The 17,228-nt window shown below is 43.6% G+C and overlaps 1 protein-coding gene across 1 annotated transcript; it reads right to left on the reverse strand.

Annotated features, from left to right (window-relative positions):
* Positions 1 to 2,440: 2,440 nt before the first annotated feature.
* Positions 2,441 to 4,455, reverse strand: RAP2B (RAP2B, member of RAS oncogene family). The gene has a single exon (XM_004284499.4). It carries the CDS (start codon positions 4,453 to 4,455, stop codon positions 3,904 to 3,906), a length of 552 nt encoding a protein of 183 aa, XP_004284547.1. The 3' UTR covers positions 2,441 to 3,903.
* Positions 4,456 to 17,228: the final 12,773 nt, after the last annotated feature.

The raw sequence follows: 17,228 nt of genomic DNA on the forward strand, positions 1-17,228 counted from the left end.
GGGGGTGCAATAACATGCTGGCGAAAACAAAACTACCTGAATAATTTGAATCAACGGGGCATTTTAGGATTCCCACCTATAGGAAAGGTTAACAAATCAGGAGGCATAAAGCCTCATACACTGAAAGAAGTCTAATCCTAAATAGATCTGGTCCTAAAATGTGATTCAGTGGAGTCTATTTCAGCAGTTAAGAAGGTGGACATTGTTGTACCTAAGAACCATAACTTCCAAATACAAAAATGTTAGACTTTCGGATGATACCTTCAACTTTTCTGAGGCTATTACAAAAGGAGGACAAAAATAATCCTTTAAGATGACATAAAGCTTGGATGACTGTCAGGGACCAAAAGGAAAAGCTGTTAAAAACTAGCAGGAGTCAAATTAAAAAGTTAACTTTTGCTCCCCAAGATAAAGGTTTCTTTTCCACCCAGTTTGTTTTGACAGGTGATTGCCTTACAACAAACTCCTCCCTCCCTCCCTCTCTCACTTCCTTTGACACTCTTAAGTCAGCCCAACTTTTCCAGGTAAACAAACGCTCTTATCTCTTCACACCATAATTCTAGAAGCGGTTCTTACTAGCCAAAGAAACTGACATATTCTTAAAAACAATGTCTCTAATTTCTCTCAATTTCATCAAGAAAATATTGGAGAAGGCTACAAGATTCAATACTATTTTCCTGCTCCAGGGGTACACACAAAGTTGCTTTCATTGAGAATCCAGAAAGCATTTATTTTACAGTATTCAGTAACAGTATATTAAAATCTTCTGCCTTGCCATCCCAGACCTATAAAGAATTCAGTCATGTAAGTGACTAAAACCTGTGTGAAGATGATTAATGCACCCAGCAACCTATTTCATTTCCAATTTCCCATTTTCAAAAATTCCCTGTCAGGAGTATATACATTTCTTAAGTTAGTTAGATACTTGCCAGCATTTTATGTCAAAAGGCTTCCAAAGGTCTTCCCTGGTGGCGCAGTGGTTGAGAGTCCACCTGCCGATGCAGGGGACACGGGTTCATGCCCCGGTCCGGGAAGATCCCGTGTGCCGCGGAGTGGCTGGGCCCGTGAGCCATGGCCGCTGAGCCTGCGCGTCCGGAGCCTATGCTCGGCAATGGGAGAGGCCACAACAGTGAGAGGCCTGCGTACCGCAAGGAAAAAAAAAAAAAAAAAGGCTTCCAAAAAACCAAAACAAAACTATAAGAAACAGTCACTAAATGCCTTTTAAAGAATCCTTTATATAGTACTTGATATATGTCTTAAGAATTTTCAACACTTTAGATCTACTGAATCAACTAAATTTACACAAATGCAAGAATGAATCTTTGCAAAGCCTAAGTTTGAATAGTTTCTCCTAATTTCTATATTTAGCATATATACATTGCCTTCTGAGTTTGATACTAAACTTAAGTGAGATCAAGAGTGAAAGAAACGGCCTTAGGACCAAACCCAGACAGAATTCCCTATTCCTTCTCTGTGCTGGAATTCTGAGATGTCACCTGGGCAACAGACACAATATTTTAAGGCAAGATATGTTAATACAGCTTTAAAAAAACCTGTGGCCTGTAATTTCTTTTGGCTTCAACAGAATAAATCCCTTTGTCAAAAGACCCTTCAAAAGACTTCATCTACACTTCATGGACCTAAGATATATCAAGTGCTCTTGATATATACAGTTATATACCTTCTTTTATTCTATGGAGATTATATTAGTAAAGTGGCCCTTAGGAAAAATAAAATACAAAATCAAAAGCTCACACTGCCTCCTGCTGTTAGAAGGAAAATTTCATGAGGTCAAAATGGTCCACAAACTGCACAGTGTAATGAGAGCAAGAGGCTTGTCTTAGTTTTTTCTTTTTCCTTCTTTTGTAATCTAATGATCTATCTCCTAATCAAAGCCTCAAAAGGGTTGAGATACTGTCCACAACCCATACAAATGTACTGCAGAACACACTACAAGGTATGACTTCAGAATTGAAAATCATCTTCCCCAAACATGCTTTCAACTGGATAGGTGTTTTAAACAAAACAAAACACAACTAAAGAAGAATAAAGGAAGAAAGAAAAAAGAAAATTAAAAGCACTACCCTGTCTGACCAGGTGGATGGTTACTCTCCCAGATCTAAGGCAGTCTTAGCAGTTGGTTTCTCCCCTTCCTAGAGAAATAAACTGTTCCAAGTCAGGAGAACAGATTCAATATCCAGCTCATCTTATAGTCAGAGGGTTAACATCATACCCCAGGGCTTCCTAGACCTTGATGATTTTTTTCCATTATTTAAGGAGTTGGGAGTAATGTCACCCAACTTGTCACTGAGACACTTCTCTCTTCAAAATTCAACAAACCACTCTTGAGGGCACCATGTACCTGCCCCTGTCCACCTCAATCATGATACTGTATTAAATCACTGAATATGAAACACAGAAACACAAACAATAGTTTGGATTTGTTTCTTTAAAAATGATGTTTGTATTAAAAATCTTAAAATGAAGAGACAATGATTAAACGTGTGTCTGGAATTAGAAATTACAAATTGTTAGAATTCTCTCAGTACATCACAACAGTAAAATTTTGCTCTTTGCTTCTGGAGGAACACCCTATAACAGAAAACCAAACATTAAAAAAAAATTATATAAAAGGGGAGCTAAATACCTGAACATTGAAACAAAATGAAGCAAAAAATTTAAAAAAGGAAAAAAAAAAACCATTGCAAGACAAGTAAATTACATTTAAAAGGAAATAATAAAAGAAATTCACCAAACAACAGGCCCTATTGTCCTGGCTCCTTCAGGAAGATTACTGAAAGGAAACTGGGAAGTGGTTTGGGGGGAATAGCAGATTCTGGGATCTGGTGGGAAGTTCACAGGTTGGCACCGGCTGGAACAGCTGAGTTTTGAAGGCACTCTGCAGACACAGGGGTGCTGGGGGCCCTGAATCACATTTATGAAGTCCTTGTACTGTATTTTAAAGAGCTAGTCATCAACACCTTGTTACTGCCAACCAATAAGAACAAAAAAGCTAAATCTAAAAAACCAAACAAACAAACACACACACAACAGTACACACAAAAATGTGCAGATCTGTAACATTTTTTTTCACAGCTGATTAAAAAAAAAAATACTACCGTTCTCCCCCAGACTCCCCTTTGATACAGTAGGTAAACAAAATAGATTTTTTTTTTCCACAAATATCAGCAGACACTTTCTGGCACCCCACACTGTATTGGCATCAGTGTTAACAGTCCCAGTTCAGATGTGCAATACTTCAGATTGGATATACTGTAACAAGAATCCAACTTTGCATAGACATCCTCAGAATCGCAGTCACGGGGTTGCCCTTCCAAGCTGGCAGAAAAGGAACCCGATCTTAATTTCCAGCTACTCCTGGAAAACAAGGAAAAAACAAAAGTTTCTTCCTCTCATCCTGCTCCTTCATTTGGTTCTCCCGGACTTCCTTCCGTGTATTTAAAACTTGGAACTAGAAAAACGGTTGTTGAAGAAAAAAAAAAAAAGAATTCCCCCTTTTCCACCTTCTCCCCATCCTCTTCCTCCCCCACCCCATTTTTTTTCCAGGCTGAAACTTTCGCTTGCCGCTGTCAAGCTGCCATACTGCGCCGCAACGGCTGCTTCAATGGGGAAATATGCGTCAACCAAAATCAATGAGAAACGTACATGCTGCAAAGAGCCACATTTCCACCGGGTCTCGGATGGTCATGACGGGACACCCCCTCGGACACGGGTCAGAGGAAGGGGACGCGGCCACGGCGGCCAGCCGGGCTCCCAGGACACCCCGGCTGATGCAAAGTCGTCTCCAATCTCAAAGCAAGAAGAGAAATCACATTTAGAAGAATCGGGTGCGTTTGGCTTTTGTGCGCAGAGCGCGGCCGGCGCGCGGCAGCCGCGGGCGCCTCAGAGGATCACGCAGGCCGAGCAGCAGCCCTCGTCGCCGTTGGGCTGAGCCGCGTAGTTCATCTGCCTCACGATCTCGGCGAACAGCTCGTCCACCGAGGCTTTGTTTTTGGCCGACGTCTCCATGAAGGGGCAGCTCCACTCCTCGGCCAGGGCCTTGCCCTCGCCGAACGAAACCTCGCGCTCGCCCTCCAGGTCCACCTTGTTGCCCACCAGGATCATGGGCACGCGCTCGTACCGCTTCACGCGGATGATCTGGTCCCGCATGGGCTTGATGTCCTGGAAGCTCTGCTGGTTAACAAGGCTGTAGACGAGGATGAAGCCCTGGCCATTCTTGATGTACAGGTCCCGCATAGACGCGAACTGCTCCGTGCCCGCCGTGTCCAGAATCTCCAGCACCGACGGCGACGAGTCCACCTCAATCTCTTTGCGGTAGAAGTCCTCGATGGTGGGGTCGTACTTCTCGATGAAGGAGCCGGTCACGAACTGCACGGTGAGCGCGGACTTGCCCACGCCGCCCGAGCCCAGCACCACCACTTTGTACTCTCTCATGGCTCCGTCGGCGCTCTTACCGCGCCAGCCGCGGCCCCGTCGGGGCTGCACGCCGGAGGAAGGCTGGGCTTGGCGGCTGGACTTCTCCCCGTCCTCAGCTTCGCAGAAAAAACTAAGTAGAGGATGGCAGAGGAGCGCAAGGCGCGGAAACCACCAAGCGGGGACCGGGGGCCGACCTGCGGCGGCAGCGCGTCCCTGCGGCGCGGGTCCGGGGCCCCGCAGCAGCCCACGGCGGCAGCGGCAGCCTGGGCGGCGGAGCGGGAGGACAATGCCGGCAGCCGGTGCGAGGCAAGGACTGCAGCTTCTCGCCGCGGCAGCCCAGGAAGGCGAGAAGGCGGCGGCGGCGGGCTGCGGAGGCGGCTGCTAATTGCGCGCCGGGCCGGGACGCGCGTGGCATGAGTCCCCGCAGATCGTGCGCCCACCGCCGCGGCCCATCGAGCTCTCTCCCGCAGCCTCCGCGGGGCGAGGGCTTCCTACTCGCAGCGCGCAGCCCAGCTCTCCCCGCCCCGGCGAGCATGCCCAGTGCGCCGCCGCCGGCCGCGCCCGCCGGATCCCACGCTCCTGGTTTTCCGGAGGGCCGGGCGGGGGTGGGGCTGTGGGTGGGGCTCGAGATTTGATTCAGGACTAGCGGATTCGCGATAGGCGCTAGTCTAGGAGCCGGAGAAGAAATGTGTGTGGGAGGGGGGGAAGGTGTGTGTGGGTGTTAAGAGACCGGCTGGGAGAGCGCCAGTGGGAGGACGAAGACCGTCTTCTTTTCGCGGCTTTGGGGTTAGTGCATAGGGGTCCCGGCTCTGCGAGAAGTGGGTGGGCGCGGCGGGCCACCCCGGGGTTGGGGTGGGCTGGCCTCTTGCCACCTCCCTTTATCCAAAGCTCGTGGACTCCACTCCCCGGCCGGCCGGCTGGTGTGCATCCCGGGACCGAGACCCAAAGGACATTTGGGGGTATGACTGGCAGGCGGAGCATCTTCCCCCACTCAAGGCGCGACGCTTTCTACCCGGCCTTCTCTGGCCGACTCTTCTCGTACTTCATCCCTCGGACAAAGAAAAGAGGAACACTGGGTCTGAAACCCTGTCCCCACGAGGGAAGGTGCAGCGTCTAGTGACCACATTGGTCTCCGGGCTGGGACTCGGCGGGCCCCACCCACCTCCCCACTCGGCTGTGGCCAAAACCCGGAGAGCGGATCACAGCCCGATCCAGAAGCGGCGGCGGCGGCGCCCGCAGCTAGTCAGGGCATGCTCAGTGGGCAGAGCAGGTTTTGGGGCTTGGAAGTAGGAAGCTTGTGCACCACACACCCACACTCCAGCTCAGATTACCTCTCCCAGACTCAGGACCCATTGGCCCCGGGGCGCAAATCTCACACCCTCGAGTGTTCTCCCATTGGCTACTGCCAAGGTTTTATCAGTTTGGGCTGCTTCATTGGCTAAAAAGTAGCCTCCGCTCGTGATTGGTTATTTATAGAGATTGAGTTGAGAGGCGGAGGCACAGCTGTTCTTTCTCTGCTGCTCCCCCGCCCCCTTCCTCCCACTTCCCCAAGCTAGTCGTTTCGAAGCTAAGAGTGAAAAAATAAGGAATTTAGGCGGAGAGCTCAGAGCTAAATATAGTCCTTTGTTGGTGTTTTCAAGAGAGTCTGACTTTTTGGTGCCCAGTCACGACTATCCATTAAATGGAGCTGGTTACAGTTCTTGGTCCTCAAGAAACAACAAAGTTTGCAAGGTTTTTTTTTTGTTTTTTTTTTTTTCTTAGGGAGGGGGAGGGGCTAGGACGTGGAAATGAGCCACTGAATTCAGCTCACCCGGTGGGGTGGGGGAATGCCCAGGCTTGCCTTTAGAAAACGTCTTTGCTTTGGGGCGGGCATTCGCAAGACTGGGCTCGGCTCGCACTCACGGGAGGTACCAGGGGGATGCCTTGACTTGTTCCGGGTCTCTCTCCTTCCTCACGAAGGAGAGATGTCAAGACCTGTCAAAAGACTTAGCGATACTAGCGTGAGCCCCAGGGCGAAGGGGTTGGGAGGGGACCGAGCTGCTTCAATCCTGGCTCCATATCCTGTCGACGCCACTTCCCACTGGTTTAACCGTCCGCACTGCAGGGATAAATCAAGCAGCGTGCTAACGCTTGGTTTCACTGCCTTAGTCCTGCCGTGACTCAGGGCTACGTTTGCCAGTTAACCTTCTCCGAACCCCTTGCCGTAGCTTGTAGTATGCGCGGCTGCAGCGTGAAGTCTTGGCCAAGGGACCCGGCGGGGCTCGGGCAGCAGCCAACGCCTTGGGTGGGGTAGGCGGAGCCCATTCCTGCGCCTGGCCCCGCTATTTAGAGGAGAGAGGGGTTATCAGAGTGCTTGGCTATAGTTATGCTTATATAATTCTCCAGAAACCTTTCAAGGCAAATTCCCCTAATATGGATTGAGAGAACCTCACATTTACCCAGCGTTTAATGTCTGTTAGGAGTTTTACATGTGCTATCTTATTTACTCCTCGTAAAAATAATTATTATACCTATTTTAAGGATGAGGAAACTGAGGCCCTAAGATGTTCAGTAACTGGCGTAAGATTTCTCAGCTAATGAGTGGCCACGCTAGGATCCCGACTCAGGTGTTTGGCTGCAGAACCTGGTCTTGTAACCATTAGGCAATACTACCTTCTCAGAAGAAAGTTCCCAGATTTTACTCTTTCTTAGGTTGAATCTTGAGGTTGTATGATCAGACAGGCTCTTAAACCCAAGCAAGAGGGACCTCTGCCCACCCTCTGACTCTCTTCTGACAGTGCCCCTTCCTACAGGGTCAAGGAGCTTGAAACCTCTTCCAGGCCATGGCCCCCAGTAGTCAGAATTCTGGAATCCGCTACCCAAATAGTACCAAACCCTCTTCTAGGATCTGCTTGGACCTCTGAACGCACCCCTGTGTGCAGGAATGGGTCTCTGTTGGAGTGTGGATGGTGCTAGGACCTATGGGCTGAGGCGTGCCCTCCCAGGCACTTTGGGCCCCGCCTAAGTCAGCTTTCCCTTCCCTGCCACTTCCAGCCTGGCCCTTGGAGGAGTCCAAGAATTCGTGATTCACACCTGACCATCCAGGTCTTGCAAAGAAGTATCTGTCAAGGTGGGAGGATAGATCATATTTTAACAGTGTGTTATCTTGATTTGTAACTGAAATACTTAAGAGTAATGCTATGTGTGCCTCTATCTGCCCTCCTGCCCACAAATGTTAGGTGTGGTTATGAGTATGATATAGAAGAAAATGCTTTGTCCTTATAGGCCAGGTGTCTAATCTCAAGTATAGGATATCAATTATTATCTGAGACCTTGGGCAAGCCCCTCAGGTGCTCCTGACCTTAGTTTCCCTATCTATAACGTGATGGTAATAAAATTTGCCCCACCCACCTAGCTACCTGAGGAACCTTGGAGAGACTCTGATGACCAAATCCTTTACTTTACATCAGAGCCAGTGAGCAGAATTAGAACCCTGGTGTCCTGGATGCCCTTTGCATGGTGCCAGCCTACGCTCAGAGAAAATAATTAACAGCAGATAATGGATGGAAACATGCTTTTAAAGCTGCAGCACCCCATAAATTCATGACAATCACAACCCAGGTGTCTTGACAGCCCTATCTAGAAGAGACCACTCTCAGGACTACGGGTAGCCATGCAGATGGGTATTTTTGAATCTTGGTGGCCTCTCTGGTACCAAAGAGCTGCCACACTTTGAATACTTTCTATTAGGGATTCTTTGATAGCAATTTTTATTACACTCCGATGGTCTCCCTCAGAAAGACTTCCACTGGGGCTCTGGGATTCAAAATGAAGTAATGAATGAAATTGCTGATGCACAAATTTTTAAAGTTGATCACTTCTTCTGGTGAAATTTGTTACGTGTCTTTATGTACCTCACTTATGGTATGAATCATAATCCTGAGCCATATCCAATTATCTTGTACCATAATTATTTACATATCTGTACCTTGTCATCCTAAGCACCGTGTGAATTCCTTGTGGTCAGGGTCCGTACCTGGCTTATCTTTGGAGCCACCTCTGTCCCTCATAACACCTAGTAAGAGTGCCTACATAGGAGTACCTCAATTAATTATTTATGGGTATATGAATGACATTTTATCCCGTTTCCAAACTCTCTTTGTGGTAAAAGATATATTTATCTTTGGAGAGACATAACATTTCCTGGATCCTTAGAAAAATGTATATAATGTTTCAGTCTCCTTGAGTCTAAAAGATGCTGGGGTGATAAAGTCTACACTTGTATGGATGGAAACACTAAGTCAGTGCTGTCTGGGGGAAAAAATACCAAAGCACCCGGTGGATAAACCCTTTCTCTGAAGAAGACTTCAGACAAACATTTTTGCAGATGACATACAAAAGGCATTTCTAGAAAATAATCTGAAGTAAAAGCTAACAAGTTAAGGACTGCTTAATCTTTCATATTGACCGTTACATAAACAATGGTCCCTGACAGTGCCCCTTTGCTTACACAGTGAGCTTTGCTTACACAGTGAGCTTCTGTGACACTGGTTTTGGGCCTTCAAAGAATTAGAGGGTTTGCTAGAACATGAATCTTTTAAGTCTTCCAGTAAATAAGTGCCCATCTGTCCTCTTCATTTATACAAAGTAGAGGTTTATTTCATCATGTTCATAGTTTTAGCTGGTTTGATCTATAGATAAATAATTCTAAAATAATTATTCTAATTTTGAAAATATCAAGGGTAAGTTGAGAGTGACCATGTATCATTGTTTTAAAGGGAAGCTGGTGTAAGACTAAGTGTGCCTTGCAGAGTTCTCAGTAAATATTTAAGTGCCTGAACATGTTATAACATAACCAGATATCCACTAGTAGGCTTAGGATTTTATTTTATCAGTGGTCTTTAAAAAATAATCTCCAGTAATGCCCCTAAAAATATTTTGTCAGTCAGCCAAACCATCATCATTTCATACTCTTCATATTGCACTTTGGGCAGCCAACTTGTAAGAACAATGGCTTGTACTACCTATAATGAGATTTTGTATCTTTATGTCTTAAAAATTCCTAAAGTCCTAGCATGGTAACTAAAGAGAGACAAAGGTGTGCCTAGTTTTCATAATTTTATTATCTGCTCCTTATCACGTGTACTCTGATTGGTTCCTTTCTCCTTTTGAAATTACTTTTCAAAGGAAAATGTAGGAGAGTCTTAAATTTCAAATTAAATAACCCCTTAAAATCAGTCAAGCTTTTTACTAACTTTTTGACAGGCCCAAATAAAGAACCAGAAGAATCAAAATAGCTATTCTCAAGGCTATCAGATTAGTATTGAATAGTGATCTCAACATATACATTAATGTACTGTGTTATTTTTGATAATAAAAACCACTCATATCTCCATAAAGATGTTACCCTGGGCTGAAGTGTCACACACACCTAGGCAACTACCTCACAACTACTCAGTGGATTTGAGTTCTATCATAAATTCTTACGAATGGTTTGGCCTATTTTCATTCTTTTACCTGATTTTTTAAAAAGAAGAAAAATAAGTCTCTTCTAAGATAAACAGCCTGACCTTCTGTATAAGATCTCATATTTGCCTGAGACCCTGATCTGTAGAGAAAGAACACAACTGGCTTAGAGCACCACTTTTATGTAATGAATGTATTCTCACTCAAGGGAAATTTTAAAGAGATTTCACTGATCCTGTTTTTCGTAGTTGAAGGCATAATTACACATCTTAGTCTTTTTAAGATTTGTCTCCTCAGACCCTCTGTTCCAGAGAAACAAATATATATATAGCAAGAATGGGAGAAATGTCTTAGCTCCATTAAAAAGAACTTTCCTCTCATAAAATTGTCACTATGTGCAGATGATAAGATACTATATATAGAAAACCCTGAAGACTCCACACAAAAATTACTAGAACTGATAAATGAATTCAGCAAGGTAGCAGGATACAAGATTAACATATAGAAAGCAGTTGCGTTTCTCTGCACCAACAATGACATATCAGAAATGAAATGAAAAAAAATACCTTTTAAAATTGCACCCAAAAAAACATTAATAAAGGAAACAGAAAATGATTCAAACAAATGGAAAAATATCCCATGCTCTTGGATTGGAAGAATTAATATTATTAAAATAGCCATACTACTCAAAGCACTCTACAGATTTAATGTGATCTCTATCAAATTACCCATGACATTTTTCACAGAACTAGAACAAATAATCCTAATTCATATGGAACCACAAAAGACCCAGAATTGCCAAAGCTATCCTGAAGAAAAAGGACAAAGCAGGAGGCATAACCCTCCCAGACTTCAGACAATATTACAAAGCTACAGTAGTCAAAACAGAGTGGTATTGGCACAAAAACAGACATATGTATCCATGGAACAGAATAGAGAGCCCAGAAATAAACCCATACAGTCAATTAATCTTCACTAAAGGAGGCAAGAATATAAAATGGAAAAAAAGTCTCTTCAGCAAGTGGTGTTGGGAAAGTTGGACAGCTGCATGTAAATCAATGAAGTTAGAACACACCCTCTCACCATACACAAAAATAAACTCAAAATAGCTTAAAGACTTAAGATATGACACCATAAAACTCCTAGAAGAGATCACAGGCAAAACATTCTTGGGTATAAATCATACCAATGTTTTCTTAGGTCAGTCTCCCAAGGCAATAGAAATAAAAACAAAAACAAACAAATGGAACATAATCAAACTTACAAGCTTTTGCACAGCAAAGGAAGCCATAAACAAAATGAAAAGACAGCCTAGAGAATGAGAGAAAATATTTGCAAATGATGTGACTGACAAGGGCTTAATTTCCAAAATATACAATCAGCTCATACAACTCAACAACAAAAAAACAAACAACGCAATCAAAAAAATGGGCAGAAGACCTAAACAGACATTTTTCCAAAGAAGACAGATGGCCAATAGGCACAAGAAAGATGCTCAACATCACTAATTATCAGAGAAATGCAAACAAAACTACAATGAGGCACCACCTCACTTGGGTCAGAATGGCCATCATTAAAAAGTCTACAAATAACAAATGCTGGAGAGGGTGTGGAGAAAAGGGAACCCTACTACAGTTTGTGGGAATGTAAGTTGGTGCAGCCACTGTCAAAAACAGTATGAAGGTTCCTCAGAAAACCAAAAACAGAATTATCATATGATCCAGCAATCCCATTCCCCGGCATATATCCAGTCAAAACTACAATTCAAAAAGATACATGGCCCTTCCCCTGGGAGCAAAGACTGCCACCATGTCCTGCCTGCCCTGTGCCACACAGAGTGGGCTGTCGCTCCAGGATCTTGCTTCACATGTGGGGTGCAGGTTCGATCCCTGGTCCTGGAGCTAAGATCCCACACGGCTTGTGGCCAAAAAACCAAAACATAAAAGAGAAGCAGAGGTGGAAGCAAGATGGCATACTAGGAGGACGTAGAATTTGCGTCTCCTCACAACTAGGGCACCTACCAGGCACCAGTGGGGGACCACAGACACCTAAGGGGACAGGAAGAGCCGCAAGAAACTAGGTAGGATGAGGGGTGTGGGGGGAGTGAAGGGGGAGAAGTGGAGGCAGGATGGGACTGGTACCCTGAGGGGTGGCTGGGGGAGGGGGAGGGGAAGGACGCCCGAAGGGGGAAATTGGGGAACCATTGGGAGGGCAGAGGATCAAAAGGGAGTGTGGCCAGGTTTCCCCTGCCCACATGGGCCCCCGGGAACCTGCTGAGATCCCTGGCCTAATCCTCTGCCCACCTAGGCCCCCTCCAGCCTCATGGGTCCTGAGGGCGTGGGAGGGAGGGAAGGGACAGCAAAAGTAAAGGCTGGACCTCTGAGATAAGCACCCATGAGGGGTGGCTGGGGGAGGGGAGGAGTTCCTAGACCCAGGGGGACCCACCCACGGTTAGGGGTCCAGCCGTGACAGGGGGAGACCCTGGGGGAGATGGTGGGGGAGGGACGTGGAGGAATGGAAGGGAACGGGGCCAATGCTTTCCCTGTCCACGTAGGAACCGGGAAGCCTGTTGGGCTTCTGGGCCTAATCCACTGCCCGTGGAGCCTCCCTCCTGCCGTGCAGAGCCCAAGCCCTGCCCCTACACCCCCACCCAACACCCCACCTCTACACTCCGAGACCCCCTCCAACAAGCTGGGCCTGAACCCCACCCACACACCCTCACTCAGGGCACTACCTCCAAACTCCGGAACTCCACACTCCAGAGGACCTCCTTGTGGCGTGTTGCCACTCCCCTTCTGCGAAGGTCCTAAGCAGAGGCTCTGCCCCACGCTTGAACATTGCCCTGCCTAGGCCCCGCCCAACACTCAAACATCCCCCCCCACCTGCCTAGGTCCCATGCCACCCTAAACCCCACCCCTGCCGAAGTTCCAACCCTGCCTAAACTCTGCACGCACAGCCAAAGCTTGTTTTTTTTTTCATTTTTCCTCTTAGATTGGGGTTGTCTTACCTTGTTGACTCATTGTCATTGATTCTTTCATATTTTTATTTTTCCTAATAAATCTTCTATTTTTCTAATTTTATTTTATTCTTTATACTTTGTTATTGTTCTCACCTTTTGGCTTGTTCCCCCCCACACACTTTTTTTATTTTCTTTTTTCTGATGCAGTTTTATTTTACCTTGTTGCAGTTGTTTCTATTATAGTTTCATTTTCCCTAATATAATTTTTATCTTTCCAATTTTATTTTGCTTTTTATTATTACTCCTTTTTTTCCTTTCTTTCTTCCTTTTTTTTTTTTGTTTTTTCCCTTTTTACCATGCCATGATGCTTGTGGGATCTTGATTCCCAGGACGGAGGATGGACACGAGTTCCTGTGGTGGAAGCTCCGAGTCCAAACTGCTGGACTAACAGAGAATAAGGGGCCCCCGGGGAATATCAATCAGAGTGGGGTCTCCTGGAGGTCATCTCAGCACCAAGACCCAGCTCTATCCAACTGCCTGCAAACTCCAGTGCTGGACGTCTCAGGCCACACAACCAGCAAGACAGGAATACAGCACCATACATCAAAACAAAAATGAAATGACAAAAAAATGTTACAGATGAAGGAGCAAGGTAAAAACCTACAAGACCAAATAAATGAAAATGAAATAGGTAACCTACCTGAAAAAGAATTCAGAGTAACGATAGTAAAGATGATCCAAAATCTTGGAAACAGAATGGAGAAAATACAAGAAACATTTAACAAGGACCTAGAAGAAATAAAGAGTAAACAGTGATAAACAACAGAATTACTGAAATTAAAAATACTCTAGAAGGAATCAATAACAGAATAACTGAGGCAGAAAAACAGGTAAGTGACCTGGAAGATAAAATGGTGGAAATAACTGCCAGGGAGCAGAATGAAGAAAAAAGAATGAAAAGAATTGAGGACAGTCTCAGAGACCTTTGGGACAACATTAAATACACCAACATTCAAATTATAGGGGTCCCAGAAGAAAAAGAGAACAAGAAAGGGCCTGAGAAAATATGTGAAGAAATTATAGTCAAAAACTTCCCCAACATGGGAAAGGAAATAGTCAATCAAGTCCAGGAAGCACAGAGAGTATCATACAGGATAAATGCAAAGAGAAACATGCTGATGCATATTAATCAAACTATCAAAAATTAAATACAAACAAAAAATATTAAAAGCGGCAAGGGAAAAGCAATAAATAACATACAAGGGAATCCCTGTAAGGTTAACAGCTGATATTTCAGCAGAAACTCTGCAAGCCAGAAGGGAGTGGCAGGACATATTTAAAGTGATGAAAGGGAAAAACCTACAACCAAAATTATTCTAACCAAAGAGGATCTCATTCAGATTCCATGGAGAAATTAGAAGCTTTACAGATAAGTAAAAATTAAGAGAATTCAGCACCACCAACCCAGCTTTACAACAAATGCTAAAGGAACTTCTCTAGGCAGGAAACAAAAGAGAAGGAAAAGACCAACAAAAACAAGCCCAAAACAATTACAAAATTGGTAATAGGAACATACATATTGATAATTACCTTAAATGTAAATGGATTAAATGCTCTGACCAAAAGACAGAGACTGGATGAATGGATACAAAAACACGACCCATACATATGCTGTCTACAAGAGACCCACTTCAGACCTAGGAACACATACAGACTGAAAGTGAGGGGATAGAAAAAGATATCCCATGCAAACGTAAATCAAATGAAAGCTGGAGTAGCAATTCTCACATCAGACAAAATAGACTTTAAAATAAAGACTATTACAAGAGACAAAGAAGGACACTACATAATGATCAAGGGATCAATCCAAGAAGAAGATATACCAGTTGTAAATATTTATGGACCCAACATAGAAGCACCTCAATACATAAGGCAAATGCTAATAGCCATAAAAGGGGAAATCAACAGTAACATGATAATAGTATGGGACTTTATCACCTCACTTTCACCAACAGACACATCATCCAAAATGAAAATAAATAAGGAAACACAAACTTTAAATGACACATTAAACAAGATGGGCTTAATTGATATTTATAGGACGTTCCATCCAAAAACAAAAGAATACACTTTCTTCTCAAGTGCCCATGGATCATTCTCCAGGATAGACCATATCTTGGGTCACCAATCAAGCCCTGGTAAACTTTAAAAAATTGAAATCATATCAAGTATCTTTTCTGACTACAACGCTATGAGACTAGGTATGAATTACAGGAAAAAACTGTAGAAAAAACAGACACATGGAGGGTAAACAATACACTACTAAATAACCAAGAGATCACTGAAGAAATCCAAGAGGAAATCAAAAAATACGTAGAAAAAAATGCAATGAAAACATGACGACCCAAAACCTATGGGATGCAGCAAAAGCAGTTCTAAGACGGAAGTTTATAGCAATACAACCCTACCTCAAGAAACAAGAAACATCTCAAATAAACAATGTAAGCTTACACCCAAAGCAACTAGAGAAAGAAGAATAAAAAAACGCCAAAGTTAGCAGAAGGAAAGAAATCATAAAGATCAGAGCAGAAATAAATGAAAAAGAAATGAAGGAAACGATAGCAAAGATCAATAAAAATAAAGCTGCTTCTTTGAGAAGATAAACAAAATGGATAAGCCATTAGCCAGACTCATTGAGAAACAAAGGGAGATGACTCAAACCAACAGAATTAGAAATGAAAAAGAAGTAACAAGTGACACTGCAGAAATACAAATGATCATGAGAGACTACTACAAGCAACTATATGCCAATAAAATGGACAACCTTGAAGAAATGGACAAATTCTTAGAAAAGCACAACCTTCCGAGACTGAACCAGGAAGAAATGGAAAATATGAACAGACTAATCACACACACTGAAATTGAAACTGTGATTAAAAATCTTCCAACAAACAAAAGCCCAGGACCAAATGCCTTCACAGGTGAATTCTACGAAACATTTAGAGAAGATCTAACACCTATCCTTCTCAAACTCTTCGAAAATATAGCAGAGGGAGGAACACTCCCAAACTCATTCTACAAGGCCACCATCACCCTGATACCAAAACCAGACAAAGTTGTCACACGAAAAGATAACTACAGGACAATAACTCTGATGAACATAGATGCAAAAATCCTCAACAAAATACTAGCAAAGAGAATCCAACAGCACATTAAAAGGATCATACACCATGATCAAGTGGGGTTTATCCCAGGAATGCAAGGATTCTTCAGTATATGCCAATCAATCAATGTGATACATCATATTAACAAATTCAAGGAGAAAAACCATATGACCATCGCAATAGATGTAGAAAAAGCTTTCGACCAAATTCAACACCCATTTATGATAAAAACTCTCCAGAAAGTAGGTAGAGAGGGAGCCTACCTCAACATAAAAGAGGCCATATATGACAAACCGACAGCCAACATCGTTCTCAGTGGTGAAAAACTGAAACCATTTCTTTTAAGATCAGGAACAAGACATGGTTGCCCACTCTCACTGCTATTATTCAACATGGTTTTGGAAGTTTTAGCCACAGCAATCAGAGAAGAAAAAGAAATAGAAAGAATCCAAATCGGAAAAGAAGGAGTAAAGCTGCCAGTGTGTGCAGATGACATGATACTACACATAGAGAATCCTAAAGATGTTACCAGAAAACTACTAGAGCTAATCAATGAATATGGTAGAGTAGTAGGAAAGTAGTAGTAGTAGTAGCAAAGTAGTAGTAGTAGTAGCAAAGTTAATGCATAGATATCTCTTGCATTCCTATACACTAATGATGAAAAATCTGAAAGAGAAATTAAGGAAACACTCCCATTTACCATTGCAACAAAAAGAATAAAATACCTGGGAATAAACCTACCTAAGGAGACAAAAGACCTGTATGCAGAAAACTATAAGACACTGATGAAAGAAATTAAAGATGATACAAACAGATGGAGAGACATACCATGTTCTTGGATTGGAAGAAGGAACATTGCAAAAATGACCATACTACCCAAAACAATCTACAGATTCAGTGCAATCCCTATCCAAGTACTAATGGCATTTTTCACAGAACTAGAACAAAAAATTGCCCAATTTGTATGGAAACACAAAGATCCTGAATAGCCAAAGCAATCTTGAGATAGAAAAATGGAGCTGGAGGAATCAGGCTCCCTGACTTCAGACTATACTACAAAGCTACAGTAATCAAGACAGTATGGTACTGGCACAAAAACAGAAATATAGATCCGTGGAACAGGATAGAAAGCCCAGAGATAAACCCACACACATATGGTCATCTTATCTTTGATAAAGGAGGCAAGAGTATAAAATGGAGAAAAGACAGCCTCTTCAATAAGT

The sequence above is a fragment of the Orcinus orca genome, chromosome 5 (genome assembly GCF_937001465.1).
Source record: "Orcinus orca chromosome 5, mOrcOrc1.1, whole genome shotgun sequence".
Classification (NCBI taxonomy): Eukaryota; Metazoa; Chordata; class Mammalia; order Artiodactyla; family Delphinidae; genus Orcinus; species Orcinus orca.